Raw genomic sequence first — 27,065 nt, forward strand, 5'->3', positions numbered from 1 at the left:
TGTGGAAGGCATTCAGGCTTAATTCGGGGAACTGGAGCACAGATCCAATTCGCTAAATCAAGAGCCCCTCACCAACATCAAGGAACCTTCCTTGAGGGGTCTTATAACAGAATTAAAGCAGTTGTCCCCCCTAGCAGTTCAGTATAATTAGGTATTCCAAAGTGAATAATTGCTACTTAGATACATAAATACATATTGAGTCCTATAGCCTCATACCAATCATAAAAAGCTTTTGTGGGTTTAGGGCCTAGTTTTGATTGTAATAATAATCGTAAAAGGCTCGAACTTTTATCATTCCTTGTGCTGGATGATTCACATGAATTTACCTCTTTACACATTGATAATTATCAACATTAATCCAAATACAGGAGGGCCCGCGTATCCAGCATTACTTTCGGTGGTCCACGTTTTTGCTAGCTTCAAACTGAGCCATTGTTCGTTATGTTCCACCCACTAGTGAGTCACCTGGAGACAGAACAACGGCTCAATTGAAAGCCAATAGGAACATGGAAGACTGAAAATAAGTGGTTTATATGTGTGGGGGCCGTCCCGTACTATCACTTGTGTCTCTCCATAAGTCTGATGAGTTATGTTGGGCAGGGTGTCTGAGCGGCAGATCAGCGTGTACAAAGCGACGGAGCTGAACAAACCCTGCAACACAGTGGTCATCGATATAAGTCCCGCCATGCTCATCCCCTTCTACGATCCTGACTCTTCTACACTCTTCGCCACTGGTAAGGTAAGTAGCCTTGTTGCTGGTATTACTCAGTATTTATTTTTTTGCGTAACGTAATAACTGCGTTACACTGGTTTGTTGATGTGATATTTCTGCTGTAGAGATTCTGAATAACATTGGTGCTGGTTTATTGATGTGACATTTCTATAGTAGATGTTTTGAACATTGAGAATGTCTCGTTGAAGTGAGGGTTCAAACCTATGGCAAGTCAGCCCTGCAGCTAGCACACCCTGCACTGTCTGCTACACTCCCTGCTACACTCCCTGCTATACTCCCTGCTACACTCCCTGCCTGCCTGCTACACTCCCTGCCTCCCTGCTACACTCCCTGCCTGCCTGCTACACTCCCTGCCTGCCTGCTACACTCCCTGCCTGCCTGCTACACTCCCTGCTATGCTCCCTGCTACACTCCCTGCCTGCCTGCCTGCCTGCTATACTCCCTGCCTGCCTGCTACACTCCCTGCCTCCCTGCTACACTCCCTGCCTCCCTGCTACACTCCCTGCTACACCCCCTGCATGCCTGCTACACTCCCTGCCTGCCTGCTACACTTCCTGCATGCCTGCTACACTCCCTGCCTGCCTGCTACACTCCCTGCCTGCTACACTCCCTGCATGCCTGCTACACTCCCTGTCTGCCTGCTACACTCCCTGCCTCCCTGCTACACTCCTTGCCTGCCTGCTACACTCCCTGTCTGCCTGCTACACTCCCTGCCTGCCTGCTACACTCCCTGCCTCCCTGCTACACTCCTTGCCTCCCTTCCACACTCCCTTTTTCCCTGCTACACTCCCTGCCTGCCTGCTACACTTCCTGCATGCCTGCTACACTCCCTGCCCATGGTGACTTATTTCACAGTCGCACTTAATATAATACCACCATAAATAGTGGATTTTAAGGAAATGTTTGGATGAGTGCGCCGAGTATATGTTCACTCGCTGACAGACAAAGGGAGACTAACTTGCCTACGTCCAGTGTCCTGAGCTGATGCATCTAATGCAGCCAATATACGAGGCAATGGCTGAAATAGGGAGCAAAATTTCTGCCGAGAACTGGCCTAAATATGAATCGGCCGATAAATGCAGCGGCTGATAAACGAGGTTCCACTGTTGTGCAAGAAAGGTATAAAATACCGACAATATGAAAGTTTAGACACATGTACAACATCTGGTTATCTTTATTGTAGACGTTTCGCCATCCAGTGGCTTTATCAATACAGATTCTTGGACATAATTGGAAGACTGTAGAACTATATACAAAAGATGAGTTAATTAGTCCCTCAACCTTGGAGTTAGTGTTCACAGCATCGTGGTGGTGGAGAGTCTGGAGCAAAGGCAAGGAGACTGGCGGTTATATAGGCGTCAGTGTAGTATTATAATCATGGGGAAGCGCTAAATCCATAGGATTATACAGCACCTGTGGGGGGGGATGGAAGGTATTCAGGCTTAATTCAAGGAACTGGAGCCCAGATCCAATTCCCTAGAACAAGAGCCCCTCACCAACATCAAGGAACCTTCCTTGAGGGGATCACACTACATAGAGGAGCTTAACTAAAATATCTTACTATGCAGCATCTTGGGCAGACTTAGCTAGTCTTAATACTAGTTAAAACTAAGATCCACTTGGATGAGCTGCTATGAACTAGTGAATATTCAATGTTAATTTAGTCGACTGTATGTAATTTTAATTTGATATACTAACTGGTCACTTTGCTTATAGGGTGACAGCACCATCTATGCCTACGAGATCGGCACCGACTACCCTCACCTCTTCCCTCTCTCGCATCACAAATGTGGCAGTGTGCATCAGGTGGGACTTGTATATTTAATAAGCAAAATCTGAACACAGCAGTGTACTACACTGTTTTGTACGATAGTTATGAAGTTGGAATGCCAACTATATAACTATCAGTGTGCTCCTACCCTATTGTGTATGATAGTTACATAGTGGCAACACCATCAGTGTGCTGCTACCCTATTGTGGATGATAGTTACATAGTGGCAACACCATCAGTGTGCTGCTACCCTATTGTGTATGATAGTTACATAGTGGCAACACCATCAGTGTGCTGCTACCCTATTGTGTATGATAGTTACATAGTGGCAACACCATCAGTGTACTGCTACCCTATTGTGTATGATAGTTACATAGTGGCAACACCATCAGTGTACTGCTACCCTATTGTGTATGATAGTTACATAGTGGCAACACCATCAGTGTACTGCTACCCTATTGTGTATGATAGTTACATAGTGGCAACACCATCAGTGTGCTGCTACCCTATTGTGTATGATAGTTACATAGTGGCAACACCATCAGTGTACTGCTACCCTATTGTGTATGATAGTTACATAGTGGCAACACCATCAGTGTACTGCTACCCTATTGTGTATGATAGTTACATAGTGGTAACATTATCAATGTGCTGCTACCCTATTGTGTATGATAGTTACATAGTGGTAACACCATCAGTGTGCTGCTACCCTATTGTGTATGATAGTTACATAGTGGCAACACCATCAGTGTGCTGCTACCCTATTGTGTATGATAGTTACATAGTGGCAACACCATCAGTGTGCTGCTACCCTATTGTGTATGATAGTTACATAGTGGCAACACCATCAGTGTACTGCTACCCTATTGTGTATGATAGTTACATAGTGGCAACACCATCAGTGTACTGCTACCCTATTGTGTATGATAGTTACATAGTGGCAACACCATCAGTGTACTGCTACCCTATTGTGTATGATAGTTACATAGTGGCAACACCATCAGTGTACTGCTACCCTATTGTGTATGATAGTTACATAGTGGCAACACCATCAGTGTGCTGCTACCCTATTGTGTATGATAGTTACATAGTGGCCACCATCAGCTGCTAATTGTGTATGATAGTTACATAGTGGCTATGTACTGCTATATTGTGTATGATAGTTACATAGTGGTAACATTATCAATGTTGCTACTATTGTGTATGATAGTTACATAGTGGTAACACCACAGTGTAGGTATGATAGTTACATAGTGGCAACACCATTGTGCTGCTATATTGTGTATGATAGTTACATAGTGGCAACACCATAGTGTGCTAATTGTGTATGATAGTTACATAGTGGCAACCCATAGTGTACTGCTAAATATAGTTACATAGTGGTAACATTATCAATGTGCTGCTACCCTATTCTGTATGATAGTTACATAGTGGTAACACCATTGGTGTGCTGCTACCCTATTCTGCATGATAGTTACATAGTGGGAACACCATTGGTGTGCTGCTACACTATATAATAGTTACATAATGACAACAAAAGCTAACAATGTCTGCCTCTTGTATTCCATCACACAAAATGGGTCACATACAAATACGGTGGACCCTCGCCTAACGCTATTAATCCGTTCCTGAGAGCTCAACGTTAGGCGAAATTATCGTTAGGTGAATTAATTTTCCCCATAAGAAATAATGGAAATCAAATTAATCCATTCCTGACACCCCAAAGTATGGACAAAAAAAAATTTTTACCACATGAAATATTAATTTTAATACACACAAACTGAAGAAGACATGCACAGTTACATGACACTTACCTTTATTGAAGATCTGGTGATGATTGATGGGATGGGAGGAGGGGAGAGTGTTGATGGTCTTAGTGTTTAGAAGGGGAATCCCTTTCCACTAGGACCAGCTTGAGAGTCACTGGACTTCTGTCGCACAACATATCTGTCCATAGAGGCCTGTACCTCCCGTTCCTTTATGACTTTCCTAAAGTGTTTCACAACATTATCAGTGTAACAGACACCAGCACAGCTTGCAATAGCTGTGTCAGGGTGATTTTCATCAAAAAAGATTTGCACTTTAAGCCACTTTGCACACATTTCCTTAATCTTGTAAGTAGGCAACTTCCTCAATTTCTCTCTCCCCTCCTCTGGAGCAGTTTCCTCAGGTCTGGCCTCTTGCTGTTGAAGATGATCTAGCAGCTCATCAGTGGTTAGTTCATCATTGTCCTCCTCCACCAACTCTTCCACATCCTCCCCACTAACCTCCAACCCCAAGGACTTCCCCAATGCCACAATGGATTCCTCAACTGGCATAGGATTCCCAGGGTTAGCCTCAAATCCTTCAAAATCCCTTTTGTCTACACATTCTGGCCACAGTTTCTTCCAAGCAGAGTTCAAGGTCCTCTTAGTCACTCCCTCCCAAGCCTTACCTATAATGTTTACACAATTGAGGATATTAAAGTGATCTCTCCAAAACTCTCTTAGAGTCAGTTGAGTTTCTGAGGTCACTACAAAGCACCTTTCAAACAGAGCTTTTGTGTACAGTTTTTTGAAGTTTGCAATAACCTGCTGGTCCATGGGCTGCAGGAGAGGAGTGGTATTAGGAGGCAAAAACTTCACCTTAATGAATTTCATGTCCCCATAAAGTCGCTCTGCCACGTCTGTAGGATGACCAGGGGCATTGTCTAACACCAGGAGGCACTTAAGGTCTAATTTCTTTTCAGTTAGGTAATCTTTCACATTAGGGGCAAATGCATGGTGTAACCAGTCATAGAAAAAGTCCCTAGTGACCCATGCCTTACTGTTTGCCCTCCACAGCACACACAAATTAGCCTTGAGGACATTGTTTTTCCTGAACACTCTGGGAGTTTCAGAATGATACACTAATAAAGGCTTCACTTTGCAATCACCACTAGCATTGGCACACATCAACAGAGTAAGCCTGTCTTTCATAGGCTTATGTCCTGGGAGTGCCTTTTCCTTCTGAGTAATGTACGTCGTACGTCCTGCTTGGCATTTTCTTCCAAAACAGGCCTGTTTCGTCACAATTAAACACTTGTTCAGGTTTCAGTCCTTCACTGTCTATGTACTCCTTGAATTCATGCACATATTTTTCAGCTGCTTTGTGGTCCGAACTGGCAGCCTCACCAGGCCTTATCACACTATATATGCCACTACGATTCTTAAATCTCTCAAACCAACCTTTGCTGGCATTAAATTCATTCATATCATCACTAGTTGCAGGCATATTTCTAATTAAATCGTCATGCAACTTCCTAGCCTTTTCACATATGATTGCTTGAGAGATGCTATCTCCTGCTATCTGTTTTTCGTTTATCCACACCAATAACAGTCTCTCAACATCTATCACTTGCGATCTCTGTTTCGAAAACAAAGTTGCACCTTTGGCAAGAACGGCTTCCTTGATTGCCGTTTTCTTGGCCACAATAGTAGCGATGGTTGATTGGGGTTTTGTGTACAACCTGGCCAGCTTGGAGACACGCACTCCACTTTCATACTTAGCAATGATCTCTTTCTTCATATCCATAGTAATTCTCACTCTTTTTGCTGTAGGGTTGGCACTAGAAGCTTTCTTGGGGCCCATGGTGACTTATTTTGCAAGTGCAATCACTAAAAAGGCTGTGATAATATAAAATGTTCTGATTGTATGCTTGGAAGCGACCGTGGTGGCTGGCTTGTAAACATTGGCACCCACGGAACAAGTGAAGCGGGCTCAGGCCGCACGTGGACGCATCTCAAATGAATCGCGTTGAGCGAGTTTTTTAGCGCTATCCGAGGCAAAAATTTTGCGTTAAAATGTATCGCTAGGCGGATTTAACGTTATGCGTGGCGTTCGTTAGGCGAGGGTCCACTGTACAAAATACAGATAATTTATTTCTTGTCTGCAGTATCCAGGTAATGTAGTTTACATGTAATGAAAATATTATTAGGCCCAGAAGACAGCTACTAACATGTGGTGTCAATCTGAGCTGGAAGACTTCAGTATGGCAGTGAGAATATGGTCAGGTATTCTACAGTGGGGTTTGTTTTTTAAGACATTAGTGTAGGATTGGTTCCTTCTGTATTTTTTGCCTCAGTGGCCATCTCATGCCAAAGCAGGTGACCTAAAGAAGACGACACACTCACCATCATTCATTCAACTGCCGTCTTTCCAGGAATATGGTGATATCACAATAATATTACCCCCCCCCCCCCCGACTATAGCATCCCCACTCATCATGTGTTTCGAAAACACATTTTTTCTGTCTCAGGGCTTGGTTATGCTGCCGAAGATAATGTGTGACGTGCGCCAAGTGGAGTTCTGCAAAGCTCTGAGACTTACGTCGTCCATTCTAGAACCTCTCTCCTTCACCGTGCCCAGAGTTAAGGTACGTTTGTGTCCTCAGTAGGTTGGTAAACAGAGTTAGGATGACGGTCTTACAAACCTCTATTTACATTCAGTATACACGTACCTTTAATTTCCTGTGTGTTTCGTAATAGTTCTTAATCCTGTAATATTTCCTTTCCGACCTAGGAGGCCTGGTCTGTGACTGGGCTGTGACCTGAATGTAACTGGTCTGTGACTGGGCTGTGACCTGAATGTAACTGGTCTGTGACTGGTTTACAACTGGGCTGTGACTTGAGCCTGGCCCATGGCCGGGCTCTGGGAGTAGACTCTCGAGATTCATCACAGGACTATAGGGATGATAATCCTCAGAACCACTAACAGATAACCCTTCTTGTTCATCACTATGCGCGGTAACATATTTGTCTTACTGCTACTCTGTTGAAATTAAATATTAAGAGCTGTATTGTTCCTCAGCACATTTCTGAATCCACATTCATCTTAGGTACATATACTATTACTTACTTTGAGCGCTTCCCACGGCAGTTGATGAAGACCCAGTTACCTCTTTACTGAACAAAAAGGAATGATACATAAAATAACTAGTTAATGGTACAAGTCGAACCAAAATGTTGTCTCGAGTTTCTGTCCCCTATGTACGGGTTATTTGTGCACCTATTTACTGTTATGTAAACAGATAACAGGTGTAAAGAAATATGCCCCGTGTCTTCACCCACCCCTGGATCAAACCCGGGTTCTTTGGTGGGGAGCCGAAGGTGCTGAAGTAGTCAGGATCACATCTTCGGTTCAGCTTACGTGGAAACCAGTGTAATATTTGAGGGCAACAAATGTCATTGCTCCAGCCTGGCAGGGATATCAATGCTCAGGTTTGACTTCTACTTGTCAGCTGTCAGATTTAATGTTTGTAACATAATACAGAGTATACAGTAAGTCTTTGATTTAATGCCTCTCTTATAATAAACTTCAGAAACGTGGGATAAAATTCGCTAGGTTTATCGATTTGGAAACAATGACAAAATTCATTGTTTTCAAAAGTTATGATCACAGCAAAACAATTTGACATCTATGCACCACTAACACCATTACTGGCCACCCATTTTACCCCCAGTAGTCCATTGAGTTTATAATGTGTGTGCGTGCATGAGTACATGCATGTGTATGTGTGTGCACATAGGACTTTACCAATATCATGTGAAATTATTTACATCTGTACTGTCACATTTATTTAAATTTGCTTCAGACGGAGCTCTTCCAAGACGACATCTTCCCGCCAACGTTCGTCAGCTGGGAGCCGGTGATGACAGCAGCCGAGTGGCTGGGAGACACTAACCGACCTCCTCGTACACTCTCCCTCCAGCCGTCTGACATGCTCACCTGTATGTTGTTGTTTCCTGCTTGCTCTGCCTCTAAACTTTACACTTGTTAAAATAATGGAATACAATACAGGCTCTCCTCACTTAGGATCATACTTGTTTATCGATGACTCGGACGGGCTCTCTGACCAGTACTCACACCTAAATAATGTATATTAAAACTGATTTCCTCTATTCTGTTTATTACAATATACAGTACACTACTGTATAAACATTTAAAAATATACCAGAAATATTATAAATGATGCAAAGGTGACATTAAAACAATATCAAAGATGGTTGACACAAACCCACTACCATTATAGTATACTCCTCACTTAGTGACGAATTTGTTTACTGACGTGGTCTTAGGAATGGAAGCCCATCGTTAAGTGAGGAGAGGCTGTATTGACAGTTAGACGAGTTAAGTATTTTTATTGTCGAAATGTTTTGTCTGCTCGGCAGGATTCTTCAGTTGAATCTAGTGGTGATTAGATACTGGAGGTAGAATCAGTGGAGACGTAAAGATAAGGTGGTCACTCCGTCAGCCTGAAGAAGTATTCAGTTTCCTAGTCTGCAGACCTTGATCGTGACTTTGGAACTGAACGCTTTTCAAAGTTTAGAGAATGACGACCTCAAAACTACTATTACAAAGCTGAGTGACTAATCACCTCGTCTTTACCTCTACTATTTCCATTGTCTCCCATGCTTGTTACTTCGGTATTCAACCGAACTCCTGCAGAAAAGGCTAAACATTTCAACGGTGAAAATACCCTAGTTCTACACGAACCTTACCTGTTTACAGTTGTGTCTTCCAGTTGTACTGATCTATTCTTTAAGTTGCCCTATTTATGGAAAATTTTGAAGACTAATAGAATTCAAACATTACTTTCTTTTGTTATTAGAGGAAGAGTTTGAAATCAAATTTAGAATCTCCCTCTTTATCTTTCTCTCCCTCTGTCTTCCTCCAGCTCCTAAGCCCACTTCACAAATAACCCACACTTACGACGAAGTTTTGGTCAGTCCCGGACCATTGTCCAAAACCAACGGTGGTCCAGGATGGCCCAAAACAGTCATAGATTTACTATCTTAGGTACAGGTTATTCATGAATTGTTGCATCCAGAGTATCACAACTTATATTCATCTTAACTAAACTAAGTTGCAGTTTCAGTTCCCTATAATTCTACTCTCTTTCCTTGAATACAGAAGTGTGTTTATACAGCACCTCTACAAAGACACTGATTATGTGCGAATGATGGTGAAAGTGTTTCTTTTTTTGGGTCACTGTGCCTCGGCGGGAAGCAGCCGATGTGTTAAAAAAATGTCTAAATGTTGTGTATATGGAATCAAGCTGTAATAACTTTCGATGAATAAACAGAATGGTGGATAGGGGGTGAACCATGGCTGGCAGATTGTCAGTCTGTCGCTCTACTGATCTGGTTACCCAGGCCTCTAACAGGAAGAATTTGGAACTACAGTGGACCCCTTCTTAACGATCACCTCCCAATGCGACCAATTATGTAAGTGTATTTATGTAAGTGCGTTTGTACGTGTATGTTTGGGGGTCTGAAATGGACTAATCTACTTCACAATATTCCTTATGGGAACAAATTCGGTCAGTACTGGCACCTGAACATACTTCTGGAATGAAAAAATATCGTTAACTGGGGGTCCACTGTAGTGCTATATAATATTCCATCAGAGGCTACCAACTGCAACCCAGCTGAACTCCTGCCCTCAGCCCAGGAGCTTTAGCAGTAGATCTATTCATACCCCCCAAAAAAGGTCACATCATCTAGATCTACTGCTAAAGCTCCTGGGCCAAGGGAAGGCGTTCAGCTGGGTTACAGTTGGTGCCTCTGATGGAATATAATACAGTATTAGTTTTGAATTCTTCCTGTTAGAGGTGAGTAACCGGATCAGTAGAGCGACGGACTGTCAGTCTGCCGGCTGCAGTTCGCCTCTTCATTCATCATTCGGTTTATTCATTGACAGTTGTTTATTACAGCAATTTTAAACCATATTCACAGTATTTAGACATTTTTTAACACATCGTCTGTTTCCCACCAAGGCAGGATGACCCAAAAAAAAAAAAAAACACTTTCATCATCACTCACTCCATCACTGTCTTGCCAGAGGCGTGCTAACACTACAGTTCATAAACTTTAACATATTTTCATCCCTCCTTTATATTTTCAAATACAGTGGAACCTCAAAAATCGAACTGCTCCCAACACAACCAATTATGTAAGTGTATTTTTGTAAGTGCTTTTATAAGTGTATTTTTAAGGGTCTGAAATGGACTAATCTAATTTACATTATTCCTGATGGGAATAAATTCATTCGGTAAAGGCACTTGAACAGCCGTCTGGACCGAAGAAAGTTCGATATTTGAGGTTCCACTGTATATTCATATATGGATAACTAAAGAATAATGACTACTTGTCAAAACTCAGTAATAACCCACAAGGAGACACAAACTCACAAGATTAATGGATCTCTATATTTCGACCCTCTTCTGGGGTCCTTTTCAGCAGAAGGGGTCAAAATGTACATCTCAATCAATCCCCTGAGTTTCTGTCTCCCTGTGGGTTATTATTGAGCATAATCAAGTATTTTTTCGTGTATTCATCTTGCAGTAATCATAAACAAGCAATACAAGATACAAAACCACAGGGAAGTGGAATGATAGCTCTAGACCCTTTGTGTTACAATCAACACAACATCAGGAGTTTGCAGAAATGAATGGGAAGTCTAAGCAGATTAGTTGAGGGGAATGTTCTAGGCTGAGCTAAAATGTTCACTTCAACTAATCTGCTGGGACTGCCTACTCATTTCTACAACATTGTAAGCTCCTGTTATTGGTTGAATGCAACACAAAAAGCCAAGAGCTATCATTCAAATCCCCTGTGGTTGCTTTGTATGTTTTTTTTTCAGTTTTATTAACACTCGTCGTTTCCCCGCCAAGGCAGGGTGATCCCGAAAAACTTTCATCATCATTCACCCCATCACTGTCATGAATTCGTGTACATATTCATGTATAAATAACAAAAAAGGCACAATACCGTGACTGGAACGATGCACAAATAACTCACACATAAAAGAGAGAAGCTGACGACTTTGTCAATGACTTTGTCAATGGTTCAAGTCGGACCAAAACGTCGTCGTAAGCTTCTCTTTTATGTGCGGGTTATTTGTGTATATTCATGTATCACATGCACCTATAGGGACTTACATTGAAGTATAACTACCCTTCCAAGGATGCCAGTGGAAATAAGTCACTTTGTCTGACTTTTTACATATAAAAAAATGGTTATAACTATTCCCATAAATTTTAAAGGGGTGGAGGGGTCAGCCAGCGGAAGGCCTCAGTCAGATGACCAAAAGCTCCCATGGCAGGTCGTCAATGAAGACCCGTGTCCGGAAACGCTTCTCCTGTTTCCTAACGAACCTAACCTAACCTAACTTAACCTTATGTAACCTTACCTAACCTAACCTAACTTAACCATCTGACTTTTTTTGGGTTATTGCAGGTAATCTACACATATGCTGCTATATATGATAATTTATTTAACTGTATTTATGTGTACCCGTGCCTGAATAAACTTACTTACAGTGTCTGAAAGTCGAGAGCAGCAGTCGCCGGTGTCACAGCCCAACAGTGGCGGACACATACGCCATGAGACGCCTCCCTTCCTCAAGGGCATGGTGCCCAATGAAGTGCGACAAACACAACACAAGGTTGGCCCTCCTCAATTAACAAAATATTTAACTTCAATTAGTGATTTTCTAACTTTAGTTAATAATTTTTTTTTCAATTAGTGATCTTTTTAAACTTTTTATTCATAGCTAGAGATGAGACTGTTTTTGCTTTTATTGTAACAACAAAAATCAATTCTGTAATCAGTGAACTGTGTCATTTTTCTGAATCAATTTACCCAGAGGATTTTTAATTTAAAAAATAATGACTTTATATATTACTTAAATCTGGTCAGATTTAACATTAGAGGTCACAGTTTTTTAGTAAAAATATTTAATGATGTGGCTACCTTATTTATGTGTGCTATGACCTATGTTTTAGCAGACAGCGCCTTCACAGACTAATTCAGTCAACCAGCGGAAGCTCATAATCCGATAATTCAGAAAATGGTCACGTTAGTTGTGCTACTGGAACATTGATGTGGTTTTATCGGTGATCTATCAGTTTTATGTTTGGGGAAATGTACATAGAGAACCTTTCCATTGGTTGGGCAGGATAGATTACAAGTTTGGAATGATGATATGGCTGGAACAATACAGTGCCGGAACAGTTCACAGGTAACTCAACTTCTAAGAGAGGGACCTCCTAAAGACACTTTGGTCTATCCTGGACTGTTGTCAGGCCACAAGTCAGTTGATATACCTTTGATGAGTTTCGAGTTTCACTACTCTTGGAGCCCAGCCATGGGCCAGGCTCGTCTGGTGCTTGCCTGGTCAACCAGGCTGTTGCTGCTGCTGGCCTGCTGCTCCACATATCCATCACAGCCTGGTTGATCTGGCACCTGGTGAAGATACTCGTCCAGTTTCTTCTTGAAGACTTCTGCACTTGTTCCAGCCGTGCTTCTGATATCTTCTGGTACAATGGTACATGATAGACCACAGCATCATTACGGTTATTTGTGAATTGTTCCGGCTATGGTATTGTGACCTTTTTTCATTATTCTTATGACCATACTGCTAAACATTTTTTCTTTCAGCAATTTGCAAATTATTCCAAAATTTCTCTTGTTCCTATAATGACCTGCAAATATAACACCTTTTAATTTTCAAATAAGGCCTCTTAGGCCTATTTTTGAGTATCAGCCTATTGTAAGTGGCAGCTCAAAAATAAAAACTTACTTTATTGTTATTTTTGGCTCTAGATTTTTTAATAAGTGGCAAATTATCCTAAAAGTTAAATGTTAGTGGCGTCTGGATTAGTGAATCCATATTCACGTGGTCCCCATATTAGGTCTGTGTGGTCCTCATGTTGGGTCTGCATTGTCCTCATGTTAGGTCTGTGTGGTCCCCATATTAGGTCTGCATGGTCCCCATATTAGGTCTGTGTGGTCCTCATATTAGGTCTGCATTGTCCTCATGTTGGGTCTGCGTGGTCCCCATATTAGGTCTGTGTGGTCCTCATATTAGGTCTGCATGGTCCTCATGTTGGGTCTGCATGGTCCCCATATTAGGTCTGTGTGGTCCTCATGTTGGGTCTGCATTGTCCTCATGTTGGGTCTGCATTGTCCTCATGTTGGGTCTGCATTGTCCCCATATTAGATCTGCATGGTCCCCATATTAGGTCTGTGTGGTCCTCATATTAGGTCTGCATTGTCCTCATGTTGGGTCTGCGTGGTCCCCATATTAGGTCTGTGTGGTCCTCATATTAGGTCTGCATGGTCCTCATGTTGGGTCTGCATGGTCCCCATATTAGGTCTGTGTGGTCCTCATGTTGGGTCTGCATTGTCCTCATGTTGGGTCTGTGTGGTCCCCATATTAGGTCTGTGTGGTCCTCATGTTGGGTCTGCATTGTCCTCATGTTGGGTCTGCATGGTCCCCATATTAGGTCTGCATGGTCCTCATGTTGGGTCTGCATGGTCCCCATATTAGGTCTGTGTGGTCCTCATGTTGGGTCTGCATTGTCCTCATGTTGGGTCTGTGTGGTCCCCATATTAGGTCTGTGTGGTCCTCATGTTGGGTCTGCATGGTCCTCATGTTGGGTCTGTGTGGTCCTCATGTTGGGTCTGCATTGTCCTCATGTTGGGTCTGTGTGGTCCTCATGTTGGGTCTGCATGGTCCCCATATTAGGTCTGTGTGGTCCTCATGTTGGGTCTGCATGGTCCTCATGTTGGGTCTGTGTGGTCCTCATGTTGGGTCTGCATTGTCCTCATGTTGGGTCTGTGTGGTCCTCATGTTGGGTCTGCATGGTCCCCATATTAGGTCTGTGTGGTCCTCATGTTGGGTCTGCATTGTCCTCATGTTGGGTCTGTGTGGTCCTCATGTTGGGTCTGCATGGTCCCCATATTAGGTCTGTGTGGTCCTCATGTTGGGTCTGCATTGTCCTCATGTTGGGTCTGTGTGGTCCTCATGTTGGGTCTGCATGGTCCCCATATTAGATCTGCATGGTCCTCATGTTGGGTCTGCATTGTCCTCATGTTGGGTCTGCATGGTCCCCATATTAGGTCTGCATGGTCCTCATGTTGGGTCTGCATGGTCCCCATATTAGGTCTGCATGGTCCTCATGTTGGGTCTGCGTGGTCCTCATGTTGGGTCTGCATGGTCCCCATATTAGGTCTGCATGGTCCTCATGTTGGGTCTGCGTGGTCCTCATGTTGGGTCTGCATGGTCCCCATATTAGGTCTGCATGGTCCTCATGTTGGGTCTGCATGGTCCCCATATTAGGTCTGCATGGTCCTCATGTTGGGTCTGCATGGTCTTCATGTTGGGTCTACATGGTCTTCATGTTGGGTCTGCATTGTCCTCATGTTGGGTCTGCGTGGTCCCCATATTAGGTCTGCATGGTCCTCATGTTGGGTCTGCATGGTCCCCATATTAGATCTGCATGGTCCTCATGTTGGGTCTGCATTGTCCTCATGTTGGGTCTGCATGGTCCTCATGTTGGGTCTGCATGGTCCTCATGTTGGGTCTGCATGGTCCCCATATTAGATCTGCATGGTCCTCATGTTGGGTCTGCATTGTCCTCATGTTGGGTCTGCATGGTCCCCATATTAGGTCTGCATGGTCCTCATGTTGGGTCTGCATGGTCCCCATATTAGATCTGCATGGTCCTCATGTTGGGTCTGCATTGTCCTCATGTTGGGTCTGCATGGTCCCCATATTAGGTCTGCATGGTCCTCATGTTGGGTCTGCATGGTCCCCATATTAGGTCTGCATGGTCCTCATGTTGGGTCTGCATGGTCTTCATGTTGGGTCTGCATGGTCTTCATGTTGGGTCTACATGGTCTTCATGTTGGGTCTGCATGGTCCTCATGTTGGGTCTGCATGGTCCTCATGTTGGGTCTGCATGGTCTTCATGTTGGGTCTGCGTGGTCCTCATGTTGGGTCTGCGAGGTCCCCATATTAGGTCTGCATGGTCCTCATGTTGGGTGTGCGTGGTCCTCATGTTGGGTCTGCATGGTCCTCGTGTTGGATCTGCGTGGTCCTCATGCTGGGTCTGCATGGCCTTCATGTTGGGTCTGCGTGGTCCCCATGTTGGGTCTGCGTGGTCCTCATGTTGGGTCTGCATGGCCTTCATGTTGGGTCTGCGTGGTCCCCATGTTGGGTCTGCGTGGTCCTCATGTTGGGTCTGCGTGGCCTTCATGTTGGATCTGTGTGGTCCTCATGTTGGGTCTGCATGGTCCTCATGTTGGGTCTGCATGGTCCTCATGTTGGGTCTGCATGGTCCCCATGTTGGGTCTGCATGGTCCCCATATTAGGTCTGCATGGTCTCCATGTTGGGTCTGCATGGTCCTCATGTTGGGTCTGCATGGTCCCCATATTAGGTCTGCATGATCTCCATGTTGGGTCTGCGTGGTCCTCATGTTGGGTCTGCGAGGTCCCCATATTAGGTCTGCATGATCTCCATGTTGGGTCTGCGTGGTCCTCATGTTGGGTCTGCGTGGTCCCCATATTAGGTCTGCATGGTCCCCATGTTGGGTCTGCGTGGTCCTCATGTTGGGTCTGTGTGGTCCTCATGTTGGGTCCATGGCCCACACGTTGGGTATGCATGGTCCTCATGTTGGGTCTGTGTGGTCCTCATGTTGGGTCCATGGCCCACACGTTGGGTATGCATGGTCCTCATGTTGGGTCCATGGCCCACATGTTGGGTATGCATGGTCCTCATGTCGAATGTACATAGTATTCATGTTGAGTCTGCATGACCCTCATGGGCTGTCTCGTGCATGTCACCCTACCCTGGCTTCTTGTTGTATCCCCCACAGAACCTCAGTATCCCCGACGAGGTGCTGGAGACTCAGAGTCGGGTATGTTCCTTGTTCCCACAGTTTTTGTTTTAGCCTCGCTTAAGATCCACGCATCTAGTGAGTCATTTTCCAAATGTGAAAAATAAAATGATTTACAATTTATAAAAAATATTTAGGTGGTCCTGGACTTATGATGGGGTTACGGTCTGACGAACCCAGCGTAAGTTGAGAATATTGTAAGCCGAATGTGAACATGTGCTAGATAAGTAAATAAATAGCTACAGTGCAACCTTGGTTTTCGTATGCCGTAGTTGGAGAGAAATCTTGGAGAAAAATCTCTTTAAAATATAGTTTTTGTTAATATTTTTGGGTGTCTGGAACGGAACCAATTAATCCGTTCCAGACACCCAAAAATATTAAGAAAAAATACATTTTATAAAGGATTTTCTCCAACTACAGCATACTAAAACCGAGGTTCCACCGTACTTTGCTAATATGGCGTTTTCGAATTATAGTCACATTTATTGGCAATTTTAAAAAATACTGATTATTTTTACTTTTTGCAGTGTTTTTAAGGCCTAATGCTATCATGCATGTAATAAATGATAGTATAACCATGTTTTCAGTTTTTTATGTGCACTGGCAAATGAAAAAAAAAAGTCCGTGATTCACTTTAAGGCGATATTAATGTGGATAATTATTTTTTCCACATGTAATATAATTGTACGTATTAATGTAATTATACAGTGGACCCCCGCATAACGATCACCTCCGAATGCGACCAATTATGTAAGTGTATTTATGTAAGTGCGTTTGTACGTGTATGTTTGGGGGTCTGAAATGGACTAATCTACTTCACAATATTCCTTATGGGAATAAATTCGGTCAGTACTGGCACCTGAACATACTTCTGGAGTGAAAAAATATCGTTAACCGGGGGTCCACTGTATTTATTCCACATGTAATATAATTGTACGTATTAATGTAATTGTATTAATATGGAGGATGACTTACTGGATGCAGGTGTAAGTAGTGTATTGCATAGATCGATTTGCATTAATTATTTGTTGCACAATCCAGTCTCCCGCTGCCACTTGCTTAAGTTATTCACCTGTTTTTTAAGCTTGTTTTAATTTATACGCTTGTGTATATTCTTGTTTTCATTTATATGCTTGTTTTATACCACCTTTTGAGGTGGTGAAGGGCTCATGATCCAAGGAATTGGGGCCATCTTCTGCTTTCTCAGATGAAACCTGATTTACTTGCCATTCCCCAGGTGTGGTATGACCCCTGTGAGTTTAGTGCTTCCCTCATGAATACCATTTGATGAGGATTTGTATTTCCAGCTGGAGGAGTCGATGAGTCAGCAGATGAACCAAGTCTCCAAAACCTTGGAACAAGACCGGATGGAAGGGGTCGACTCGACCGAGTGGGTCAGTATTACAGTGACTGTTTCTCTCTCTCACATTCTCTCTCCCTCCCTTAATTCCTTTCCTAACTTCCTCTAGTTGTAATTAACCCTTAAACTGTCCAAATGTAGATCTACGTTTTCTCAACATTTGAAAATATGTAAAAAAACGTAGATCCTCTTTTCATTTGTTTACATTTGAAAATGTGTAAAAAAAACTTTGATCTACATTTTTTTGTTATACAGTGGACCCCCGCATAACGATATTAATCCGTTCCTGAGAGCTCATTGTTATGCGAAATTATCGTTATGCGAATGAATTTTCCCCATAAGAAACAATGGAAATCAAATTAATCCGTGCAAGACACCCGAAAGTATGAAAAAAAAAATTTTACCACATGAAATATACATTTTCCTACACACAAAGAGAAGGATACATGCACAATAATAGAGTAGTACATGCACAGTATATATTGTGCATGTACTACTCTACTAAATGAAGAATAAATGACACTTACCTTTATTGAAGATGCAGCAATGACTGATGAGACACTGTGTCCTGGGAGTGCCTTTTCCTCCTGAGTACTGTAGGTCCTGTTTGGCATTTTCTTCCAGAACATGCCTTATCACACTGTGTATGCCACTACGATTCTTAAATCTCTCAAACCAACCTTTGCTGGCTTTAAATTCACCAATATGAGCACTAGTTCCAGGCATTTTTCCCTGTTCACCTGGGTGTTAGTCGACTGGTGTGGGTTGCATCCTGGGAGACAAGATTAAGGACCCCAATGGAAATAAGTTAGACAGTCTTCGATGACACTGACTTTTTTGGGTTATCCTGGGTGGCTAACCCTCTGGGGTTAGTTGTTTCTTGGTATTCTCAATAAGCCACACCAACAACGGTGCTACAGCAGCAGCAGCTGACAGTGCTACAGCAGCAGCAGCAGCAGCTGACAGTGCTACAGCAGCAGCAGCAGCAGCTGACAGTGCTACAGCAGCAGCAGCAGCAGCAGCTGACAGTGCTACAGCAGCAGCTGACAGTGCTACAGCAGCAGCAGACAATGCTACAGCAGCAGCAGACGGTACTACAGCAGCAGCAGCAGCTGACGGTGGTACAGCAGCAGCAGCAGCTGACAGTGCTACAGCAGCAGCAGACAATGCTACAGCAGCAGCAGCTGACAGTGCTACAGCAGCAGCAGACAATGCTACAGCAGCAGCAGATGGTACTACAACAGCAGCAGCAGCTGACGGTGGTACAGCAGCAGCAGCAGCTGACGGTGCTACAGCAGCAGCAGCAGCTGACGGTGCTACAGCAGCAGCAGCAGCTGACAGTGCTACAGCAGCAGCAGCAGCTGACAGTGCAGCAGCAGCAGCAGCTGACAGTGCTACAGCAGCAGCAAACGATGCTACAGCAGCAGCAGACGGTACTACAGCAGCAGCAGCAGCTGACGGTGCTACAGCAGCAGCTGACAGTGGTACAGCAGCAGCAGCAGCAGCTGACGGTGCTACAGCAGCAGACAGTGCTACAGCAGCAGCAGCAGTTGACCATGGTACCACAGTATTTCGATAATATTTCTCACCCTTTTTACCACAGGGTTGGCACTAGAAGCTTTCTTGGGGCCCATGGTCACTTATTTTGCAGATAAAATCACCAAAAACACTGTAATAATACGAAATGTTACGATTGTATGCTTGGATGTTACCACGGAGGCTGGCTTGTAAACAATGCCACCGGCGGAACATGTGAGGCTGGCTCAGGCCGCACATTAGACACGTCTCGGACGAATAGTGTTGAGCGGGTTTTTTAGCGGTATGCGAGGCAAAATCTTAGCGATAAAATGTATCGGTATGTGGATTTAACGTTATGTGATGCCAACGGTATGCGGGGGTCCACTGTATTTGAAAATATGTAAAAAAAACATAGATCTACGTTTTGAGCACTACGCATGTGAACATAGATCTGTTTGGACAGTTTAAGGGTTAAGGGTGTTTATAATTAAGAATTATTATTATAATCAAAGAAAGCTCTAAACCAACAAGGGTCATACAGTTATAATTAAGAAGCTGTACTCCCAAGAGTCGTAAGACTCGAAACTCTCCCAATATAGGAACATACCAAGACTTAACCATTCCCATTACGTACTAAAATTACTAACTGTAATTTTTTTTTTTTCAACAAGTCGGCCGTCTCCCACCGAGGCAGGGTGACCCAAAAAGAAAGAAAATCCCAAAAAAGAAAATACCTTCATCATCATTCAACACTTTCACCTCACTCACACATAATCACTGTTTTTGCAGAGGTGCTCAGAATACAACAGTTTAGAAGCATATACGTATAAAAATACACAACATATCCCTCCAAACTGACAATATTCCAAACTCCTCCTTTAGAGTGCAGGCATTGTACTTCCCATTTCCAGGACTCAAGTCCGGTTATATAAAATACACCTACCATCCGACTTACGACCTGCTCGACTTATGACCACTCGACTTACGACCGTGTTTTTTATGCCAAATTTCTGGGAAATAAACCAGTATTTGTGTTGTACACAGTGTTTATCCTAAACCTTACAGTATAAAACACAGTACTAACAGCATAAAAAGTAAAGTAAAACATGAAATACCAAAATAAAACAATAAAATAAAGTCATGACAAAAATGTGATGTTGATATTCAGTAGTAAAGTTCAACCTACGACCATTTCGACTTACGACCGGTTTCTCGGAACCAAACTCGGTCGTAAGTCGGATGGTAGGTGTAACCGGTTTCCCTGAATCCCTTCACTAAATATTACCCTGCAAACACTCACACTAACTATAATATTGTTATATACTTTATACTACTACGTTATTATAAATCTAATTAATCACTTCGCTTACCTGGTATGCAATAATGTACAAATGTACAGCTACATAACCTGTGTCAATACAGAGTAAGAATTAGTATTAGTCTGCCCAAAATGCCTAGGCATGCTAGTGGTCTTCTTTGTAATTAATACAGTGGTACCTCGGGATACGAACAGGTCAAAACTCGAACAGTTATGTAAGTGCTTTTGTAAGTGTATTTTTGGGGGGTCTAAAACGGGTTAATCTAATTTACATTATTCCTTATGGGAACAAATTCGTTCAGTATCGGCAGTTGAACAGCCTTCTGGAACGAATCAAGTTTGTATCCCGAGGTACCGCTGTATTTTATAATATGTAAACTACACATTGTAAACTTTGCAAGGATATAAACATCATCATTTTCATCAAAGGAACTTCCTTCTACTGTAAAAATAGTTTGCACTGTTGTGAACTCCTCTATACGGCAGCCATGTTTACATGGCTCAAAGGTTTGCAACCCCAAATGCCGGCAAGTGGAAAAAGAGTTGTTTTTCATCATTGAATGCTTCTAAAATGCCTGATAATATGTTTACACTATCAAGGTTTATACACTATCATATATTAAGTGCTCAATACAGCTAGGCATAAAATGATAAAATATTAAAATAAATAAACAGTACCCTAAAATATGGCGCCAGTCACCCTTCCCTTGTACAACTGTTGTCGCAAAACAGTGGTAAAGTGGTAAAAGCACTGAACATAATGAACAACTCAGTTGAAATCCAACGAAAATGTGGAACAACAAAAAAAGGGATGCTGTGTATATAGGGCCTTCCTGTATATTGCAATTTCTTGTACGTGTGATTGAAAAAATGCATAAAAAATTGAATAACATGTTCTGTGAAGACTTTTTCATGGTCTGTTTAATTTTGGATTTCAGGTCAAACACTAATTAATAATCTTGAGGTTAATGATGAGCTTGGGGAGAGTGATCACAAATCACTCAGTTTTAACATATTATGGAATTCCCCTAATAATGGCAATCAAGTCTCCGTCCCTGACTTTCGCTTGGCTGATTTCATAGGACTGAAAAATTACTTAGGTGGGCTGAACTGGAATGACCTGACTAAGGGTCAGGTAGGTGGTGATGGTTGCCGATATGATGCTTTCCAGGGCATAGTTCTAGCTGCTCAGTCAAATTATGTTCCAAATAGGGAAATCAGATCAAACAAAAATGATCCTAAATGGATGAACAATAGATTAAAATATCTGATTGGTCAAAAGAGAGGCATATATAGGCAAATCAAAAGAGGAGAGGGGCAATTAAGAAATCGATATATTCAGTTAAAGAGAGAAATAAAAAAGGGAATTAGAAAAGCAAAAAGAGATTATGAGGTTAAAGTTGCAAGAGAATCGAAGACTAACCCAAAAGGATTCTTTCAGGTATACAGAAGTAAGATCAGGGACAAGATAGGCCCACTCAAAAGTTCCTCGGGTCAGCTCACTGACAGTGATAAGGAAATGTGTAGAATTTTTAACACATACTTCCTCTCAGTTTTTACACAGGAGGATACCAGTGATATTCCAGTAATGATAAATTATGTAGAACAGGACGATAATAAACTGTGCACTATTAGGGTCACAAGTGACATGGTCCTTAGGCAAATAGATAAATTAAAACCTAACAAATCCCCAGGCCCTGATGAACTGTATGCAAGGGTTCTAAAGGAATGTAAAGAGGAGCTTAGCACACCTTTGGCTAATCTTTTCAACATATCACTACAAACTGGCATGGTGCCAGATAAGTGGAAAATGGCAAATGTGATACCTATTTTCAAAACAGGTGACAGGTCCTTAGCTTCGAACTATAGACCAATAAGCCTAACCTCCATAGTGGGAAAATTTATGGAATCAATAATTGCCGAGGCAGTTCGTAGCCACCTTGAAAAGCATAAATTAATCAACGAATCTCAGCATGGTTTTACAAAGGGGCGTTCCTGCCTTACAAATTTATTAACTTTTTTCACTAAGGTATTTGAGGAGGTAGATCATGGTAATGAATATGATATTGTGTATATGGACTTCAGTAAGGCTTTTGACAGGGTCCCACATCAGAGACTATTGAGGAAAATTAAAACACATGGAATAGGAGGAGAAATTTTTTCCTGGATAGAGGCATGGTTGACAAATAGGCAGCAGAGAGTTTGCATAAATGGGGAGAAATCAGAGTGGGGAAGCGTCACGAGCGGTGTTCCACAGGGGTCAGTGTTGGGCCCCCTGCTGTTCACAATCTACATAAACGACATAGATGAGGGCATAAAGAGCGACATCGGCAAGTTTGCCGATGACACCAAAATAGGCCGTCGAATTCATTCTGACGAGGACATTCGAGCACTCCAGGAAGATTTGAATAGACTGATGCAGTGGTCGGAGAAGTGGCAGATGCAGTTTAATATAGACAAATGCAAAGTTCTAAATGTTGGACAGGACAATAACCATGCCACATATAAACTAAATAATGTAGATCTTAATATTACGGATTGCGAAAAAGATTTAGGAGTTCTGGTTAGCAGTAATCTGAAACCAAGACAACAGTGCATAAGTGTTCGCAATAAAGCTAATAGAATCCTTGGCTTCATATCAAGAAGCATAAATAATAGGAGTCCTCAGGTTGTTCTTCAACTCTATACATCCTTGGTTAGGCCTCATTTAGATTATGCTGCACAGTTTTGGTCACCGTATTACAGAATGGATATAAATTCTCTGGAAAATGTACAAAGGAGGATGACAAAGATGATCCCATGTATCAGAAACCTTCCCTATGAGGATAGACTAAGGGCCCTGAAACTGCACTCTCTAGAAAGACGTAGAATTAGGGGGGATATGATTGAGGTGTATAAGTGGAAGACAGGAATAAATAAAGGGGATGTAAATAGTGTGCTGAAAATATCTAGCCTAGACAGGACTCGCAGCAATGGTTTTAAGTTGGAAAAATTCAGATTCAGGAAGGATATAGGAAAGTACTGGTTTGGTAATAGAGTTGTGGATGAGTGGAACAAACTCCCAAGTACCGTTATAGAGGCCAGAACGTTGTGTAGCTTTAAAAATAGGTTGGATAAATACATGAGTAGATGTGGGTGGGTGTGAGTTAGACCTGATAGCTTGTGCTAACAGGTCGGTTGCCGTGTTCCTCCCTTAAGTCAATGTGACCTGACCTGACTAGGTTGGGTGCATTGGCTTAAGCCGGTAGGAGACTTGGACCTGCCTCGCATGGGCCAGTAGGCCTTCTGCAGTGTTCCTTCGTTCTTATGTTCTTCTTCTTAAAAGGAAAAACGAAAGTTTCTCCTTTCAAATTTAGTAATATATACAGGAGAAGGGGTCACTAGCCCCTTGCTCCTGGCATTTTAGTCGCCTCTTACGACACACATGGCTTACGGAGGAAGAATTCTGTTCCACTTCCCCATTTTGAATTTACTCTGTACAAATAACCCACACACAGGAGAATGAGCTGTATGACCCTTGTGTGTTTAATGCTTAGTTTTGGTTATAATAATAATAGAATGAGACCTATGGTGATGTTTTCGTCTGACTTGCACCATTAAGTTTCCTTCTCGTATGTGCGGGTTATTTGTGTATTGTTTCAGTCACAGTATTGTGCCTTTTTCCTCTCTACTTTATGAATAAGTTGTGATTCCGACGTTTCAACTTTCAGACGTATTTCATTCCGGTGTTTCAACTTAAAGACGCATTTATTTCCAGTGTTTCAAACTTATAAACAAGTTATTTGTAACCCTAAGCCTGTTGTTTGATAGAAAATGATAGCGCAAAATTATCATTTTGTATCACGGGCAGTGGTGGGCAGAGTTCTGCTGATCCGCTAACCACTAATTAGCAGAACTAACTTTTTGTTTGGTGGATTAGTGTTTCCGCTAACTTTGGAAACCGTTAGCAGACCAATTAGCTTCCGCTAAATAAAGTTCCGCTAACTTTGAGTCCACTAAAAAAAATTCATACATTGTTGGTCGTCGGAAAGCAGTGCCTTTTCAACGGCGCACTTGTTTGTTCCTGTCCCTTGTGGGCGTTTCTCCAACAGTCAGTCAAGCACGCTATTGGCTAACTAAGTGTAAACGTGACTTGTCAATGCAGCAGCAGCAGGATCCGAGCAGCATTGTTATAGTCTTAGTGTCAGCGATCACCGGGGTGCGTTGTCACTTATCGTTATGAACAGGGGAGACGCTTCTGTTCCACCTGAGGGTGTTGCCGAGTCTGCAGTGAGTAACGTATCATTATCAGACTGTAGTGAAGTAAAAGTAATAACAGACTTCAGTACAGTGGACCCTCGACTAACGATATTAATTGGTACCCGAGTACGAATATCATTAGTCGAGTTTTTTTAGCGTTAGTCGAGGCAAAATGTTAGCGTTAACATGTATCGTTAGTCGGATTTAACGTTAGACGATGCCATCGTTGGTCGAGGGTCCACTGTACTTAAGTAAAAGTAGTGAGTAATTTCAGTATTTTTTAAAAAGTAAATACCGAAAAGTTACTTAAGTACAGTACTCGAGTAGTTTTACTTGGTTACTTTACTGTTGGCAACGCTGTCCTTTCCATTAGCCTAAAAAAATAATAAAAATTTCACTTTATCAGTTTTCTTTATTTTGAGTCAATCTTGTCTTATTAAAACCTTATAGTATCTTATAAGGAAGTTCTCCAGGTTTGTTCTAAAACTCTTAAAAGTAAAAATAAAAGATCAAAAAAGTTAACCGAATTTGAATTCATGTGAAAAAGTTAGCGGTTAGCATTTAGTGTTAGCGGAGCTAATTTTAGTTAGCGGATTAGCGGTTAGCGAAGCTAATTTTTAGTTAGCGGATTAGCGGTTAGCGAAGCTAATTTTTAGTTAGCGGATTAGCGGTTAGCGAAGCTAATTTTTAGTTAGCGGATTAGCGGTTAGCGAAGCTAATTTTTAGTTAGCAGATTAGTGGTTAGTGAAGCTAATTTTTAGTTAGCGGATTAGCGGTTAGCGAAGCTAATTTTTAGTTAGCGGATTAGCGGTTAGCGAAGCTAATTTCTAGTTAGCGGTTAGCAAAGCTAATTTTTCGGTTAGCTGTGCCCACCACTCCACTGCCCCGCTGTTATCCGTAACCTGTTGCTCATCCATCTCCCTTTTGCCACCTGATGCCCTCACTTCCTTCCTGCCCTGCAGCGCTGTATAGTCCTTGTGGCTTAGCGCTTCTTTTTGATTATAATAATAATAATAATAATGTGCCCACCACTGATCACAGGTTTGTGAGAAGGGATTGTTGCTTGTAAAACTAATGTTATGTTGTGAAGGGATTCAGGGAAACTGGTTAGCCGGACTTGAGTCCTGGAGGTGGTAAATATAGTGCCTGCACTCTGAAGGAGAGGTTTAGGATATTTGCTGTTTTGAGGGACCTCTGAACTGCCATATCTTTACACCTCTGGCAAGAAGTGATAGTGTGAATGATGGTGGAATTGTTTCTTTTATGGGTCACCTGCCTTGGTGGGAGACAACCAGCACATCAGAACAAAAAGTGTGTTTTCAGCCTTGTTGGTAAGTGTGGATTATTGTGTCTTGGACGTTGGCAAGCCAGCAATTTCTACAGTAAACTCTCTTATAGAGCTATTCTATACAGTGTGATTTTTTCAAATACAGTGGACCCCCGGTTAACGATATTTTTTCACTCCAGAAGTATGTTCAGGTGCCAGTACTGACCGAATTTGTTCCCATAAGGAATATTGTGAAGTAGATTAGTCCATTCAGACCCCCAAACATACACGTACAAACGCACTTACATAAATACACTTACATAATTGGTCGCATTTGGAGGTGATCGTTATGCGGGGGTTCACTGTGTAGTTAAAAAAGAGTACTGTATTATGAAGGTCTTTTCATGCGGTAATTAATTTTGGATGCACTTTGATCTCGATTGTATTTAGCAAAAAGCTCCACTACACAGGAGGGCCCCCGTGTGTACAACACCTCTCCTCAGTGTTCGACATTTTTGTTAGCTTTCAATTAATAATAATAAGATTTTTATTTCTACAAGTACATGTACAAGGTATACGGACCATATTATTATTATTATATTCAAAAAGAAGCGCTAAGCCACAAGGGCTATACAGCTATACAGACCATAGCTGACATTAGTGACATGCTAGTATATAGAAAGCCACTTATTATGCAGAGAATTTCCTGCAAGTTAGGTCAGTTTTGTCCCAGGATGCGACCCACACCAGTCCACTAACACCCAGGTACAGTGGTACCCCAAGTTTCGTACAGCTCCCAACTTAAACAATTATGTAAGTATATTATTGTCAGTGCTTTTGTAAGTGTATTTTTGGGGGTCTGAAACAGACTAATCTAATTTATGTTATTCCTTATGGGAAAAATTCGTCCGGTAACGGCACACGAACAACCTTCTGGAACGAATTATGGCTGAAACTTGGGGTACCACTGTACCTATTTTATACTGATGGATGAACAGGGACAGCAGGTGCCTTATGGAAACACATTCTAAGTTCTTTAGCCATACTGGAGATTCGAACTCCGGATCTCAGTGTGCGAGCTGAGTACCTTTACTGCTCTTCTGCCATTTCTTCAATTTTCGTACAACAGTTGCATAAGGTAAGGGCAACTGGCGCC

General features: G+C 42.3%; 2 protein-coding genes across 8 annotated transcripts in view; one reads left to right on the forward strand and one right to left on the reverse strand.

Annotated features, from left to right (window-relative positions):
* pod1 (coronin pod1) overlaps positions 1-27,065 on the forward strand; it is a 111,809-nt gene that overhangs the window by 72,431 nt on the left and 12,313 nt on the right. For 4 of the 7 annotated variants that reach the window (XM_070105339.1, XM_070105343.1, XM_070105340.1 and 1 more), the window contains 7 exons: positions 601-739; positions 2,450-2,539; positions 6,781-6,897; positions 8,116-8,251; positions 11,845-11,969; positions 16,187-16,228; positions 17,515-17,601. In XM_070105339.1, coding sequence (XP_069961440.1) covers positions 601-739; positions 2,450-2,539; positions 6,781-6,897; positions 8,116-8,251; positions 11,845-11,969; positions 16,187-16,228; positions 17,515-17,601 — 736 coding nt within the window. Of the gene's footprint in view, positions 1-600; positions 740-2,449; positions 2,540-6,780; positions 6,898-8,115; positions 8,252-8,692; positions 9,659-11,844; positions 11,970-16,186; positions 16,229-17,514; positions 17,602-27,065 lie in introns of those variants that run through there. The other 3 variants (XM_070105341.1, XM_070105345.1, XM_070105342.1) reach the window with 2 other exon arrangements.
* LOC128702485 (uncharacterized) overlaps positions 1-27,065 on the reverse strand; it is a 166,904-nt gene that overhangs the window by 46,830 nt on the left and 93,009 nt on the right. The gene's annotated exons all lie outside the window — the stretch shown is intronic.

Source organism: Cherax quadricarinatus, chromosome 98 (genome assembly GCF_038502225.1).
Source record: "Cherax quadricarinatus isolate ZL_2023a chromosome 98, ASM3850222v1, whole genome shotgun sequence".
Taxonomy (NCBI): domain Eukaryota; kingdom Metazoa; phylum Arthropoda; class Malacostraca; order Decapoda; family Parastacidae; genus Cherax; species Cherax quadricarinatus.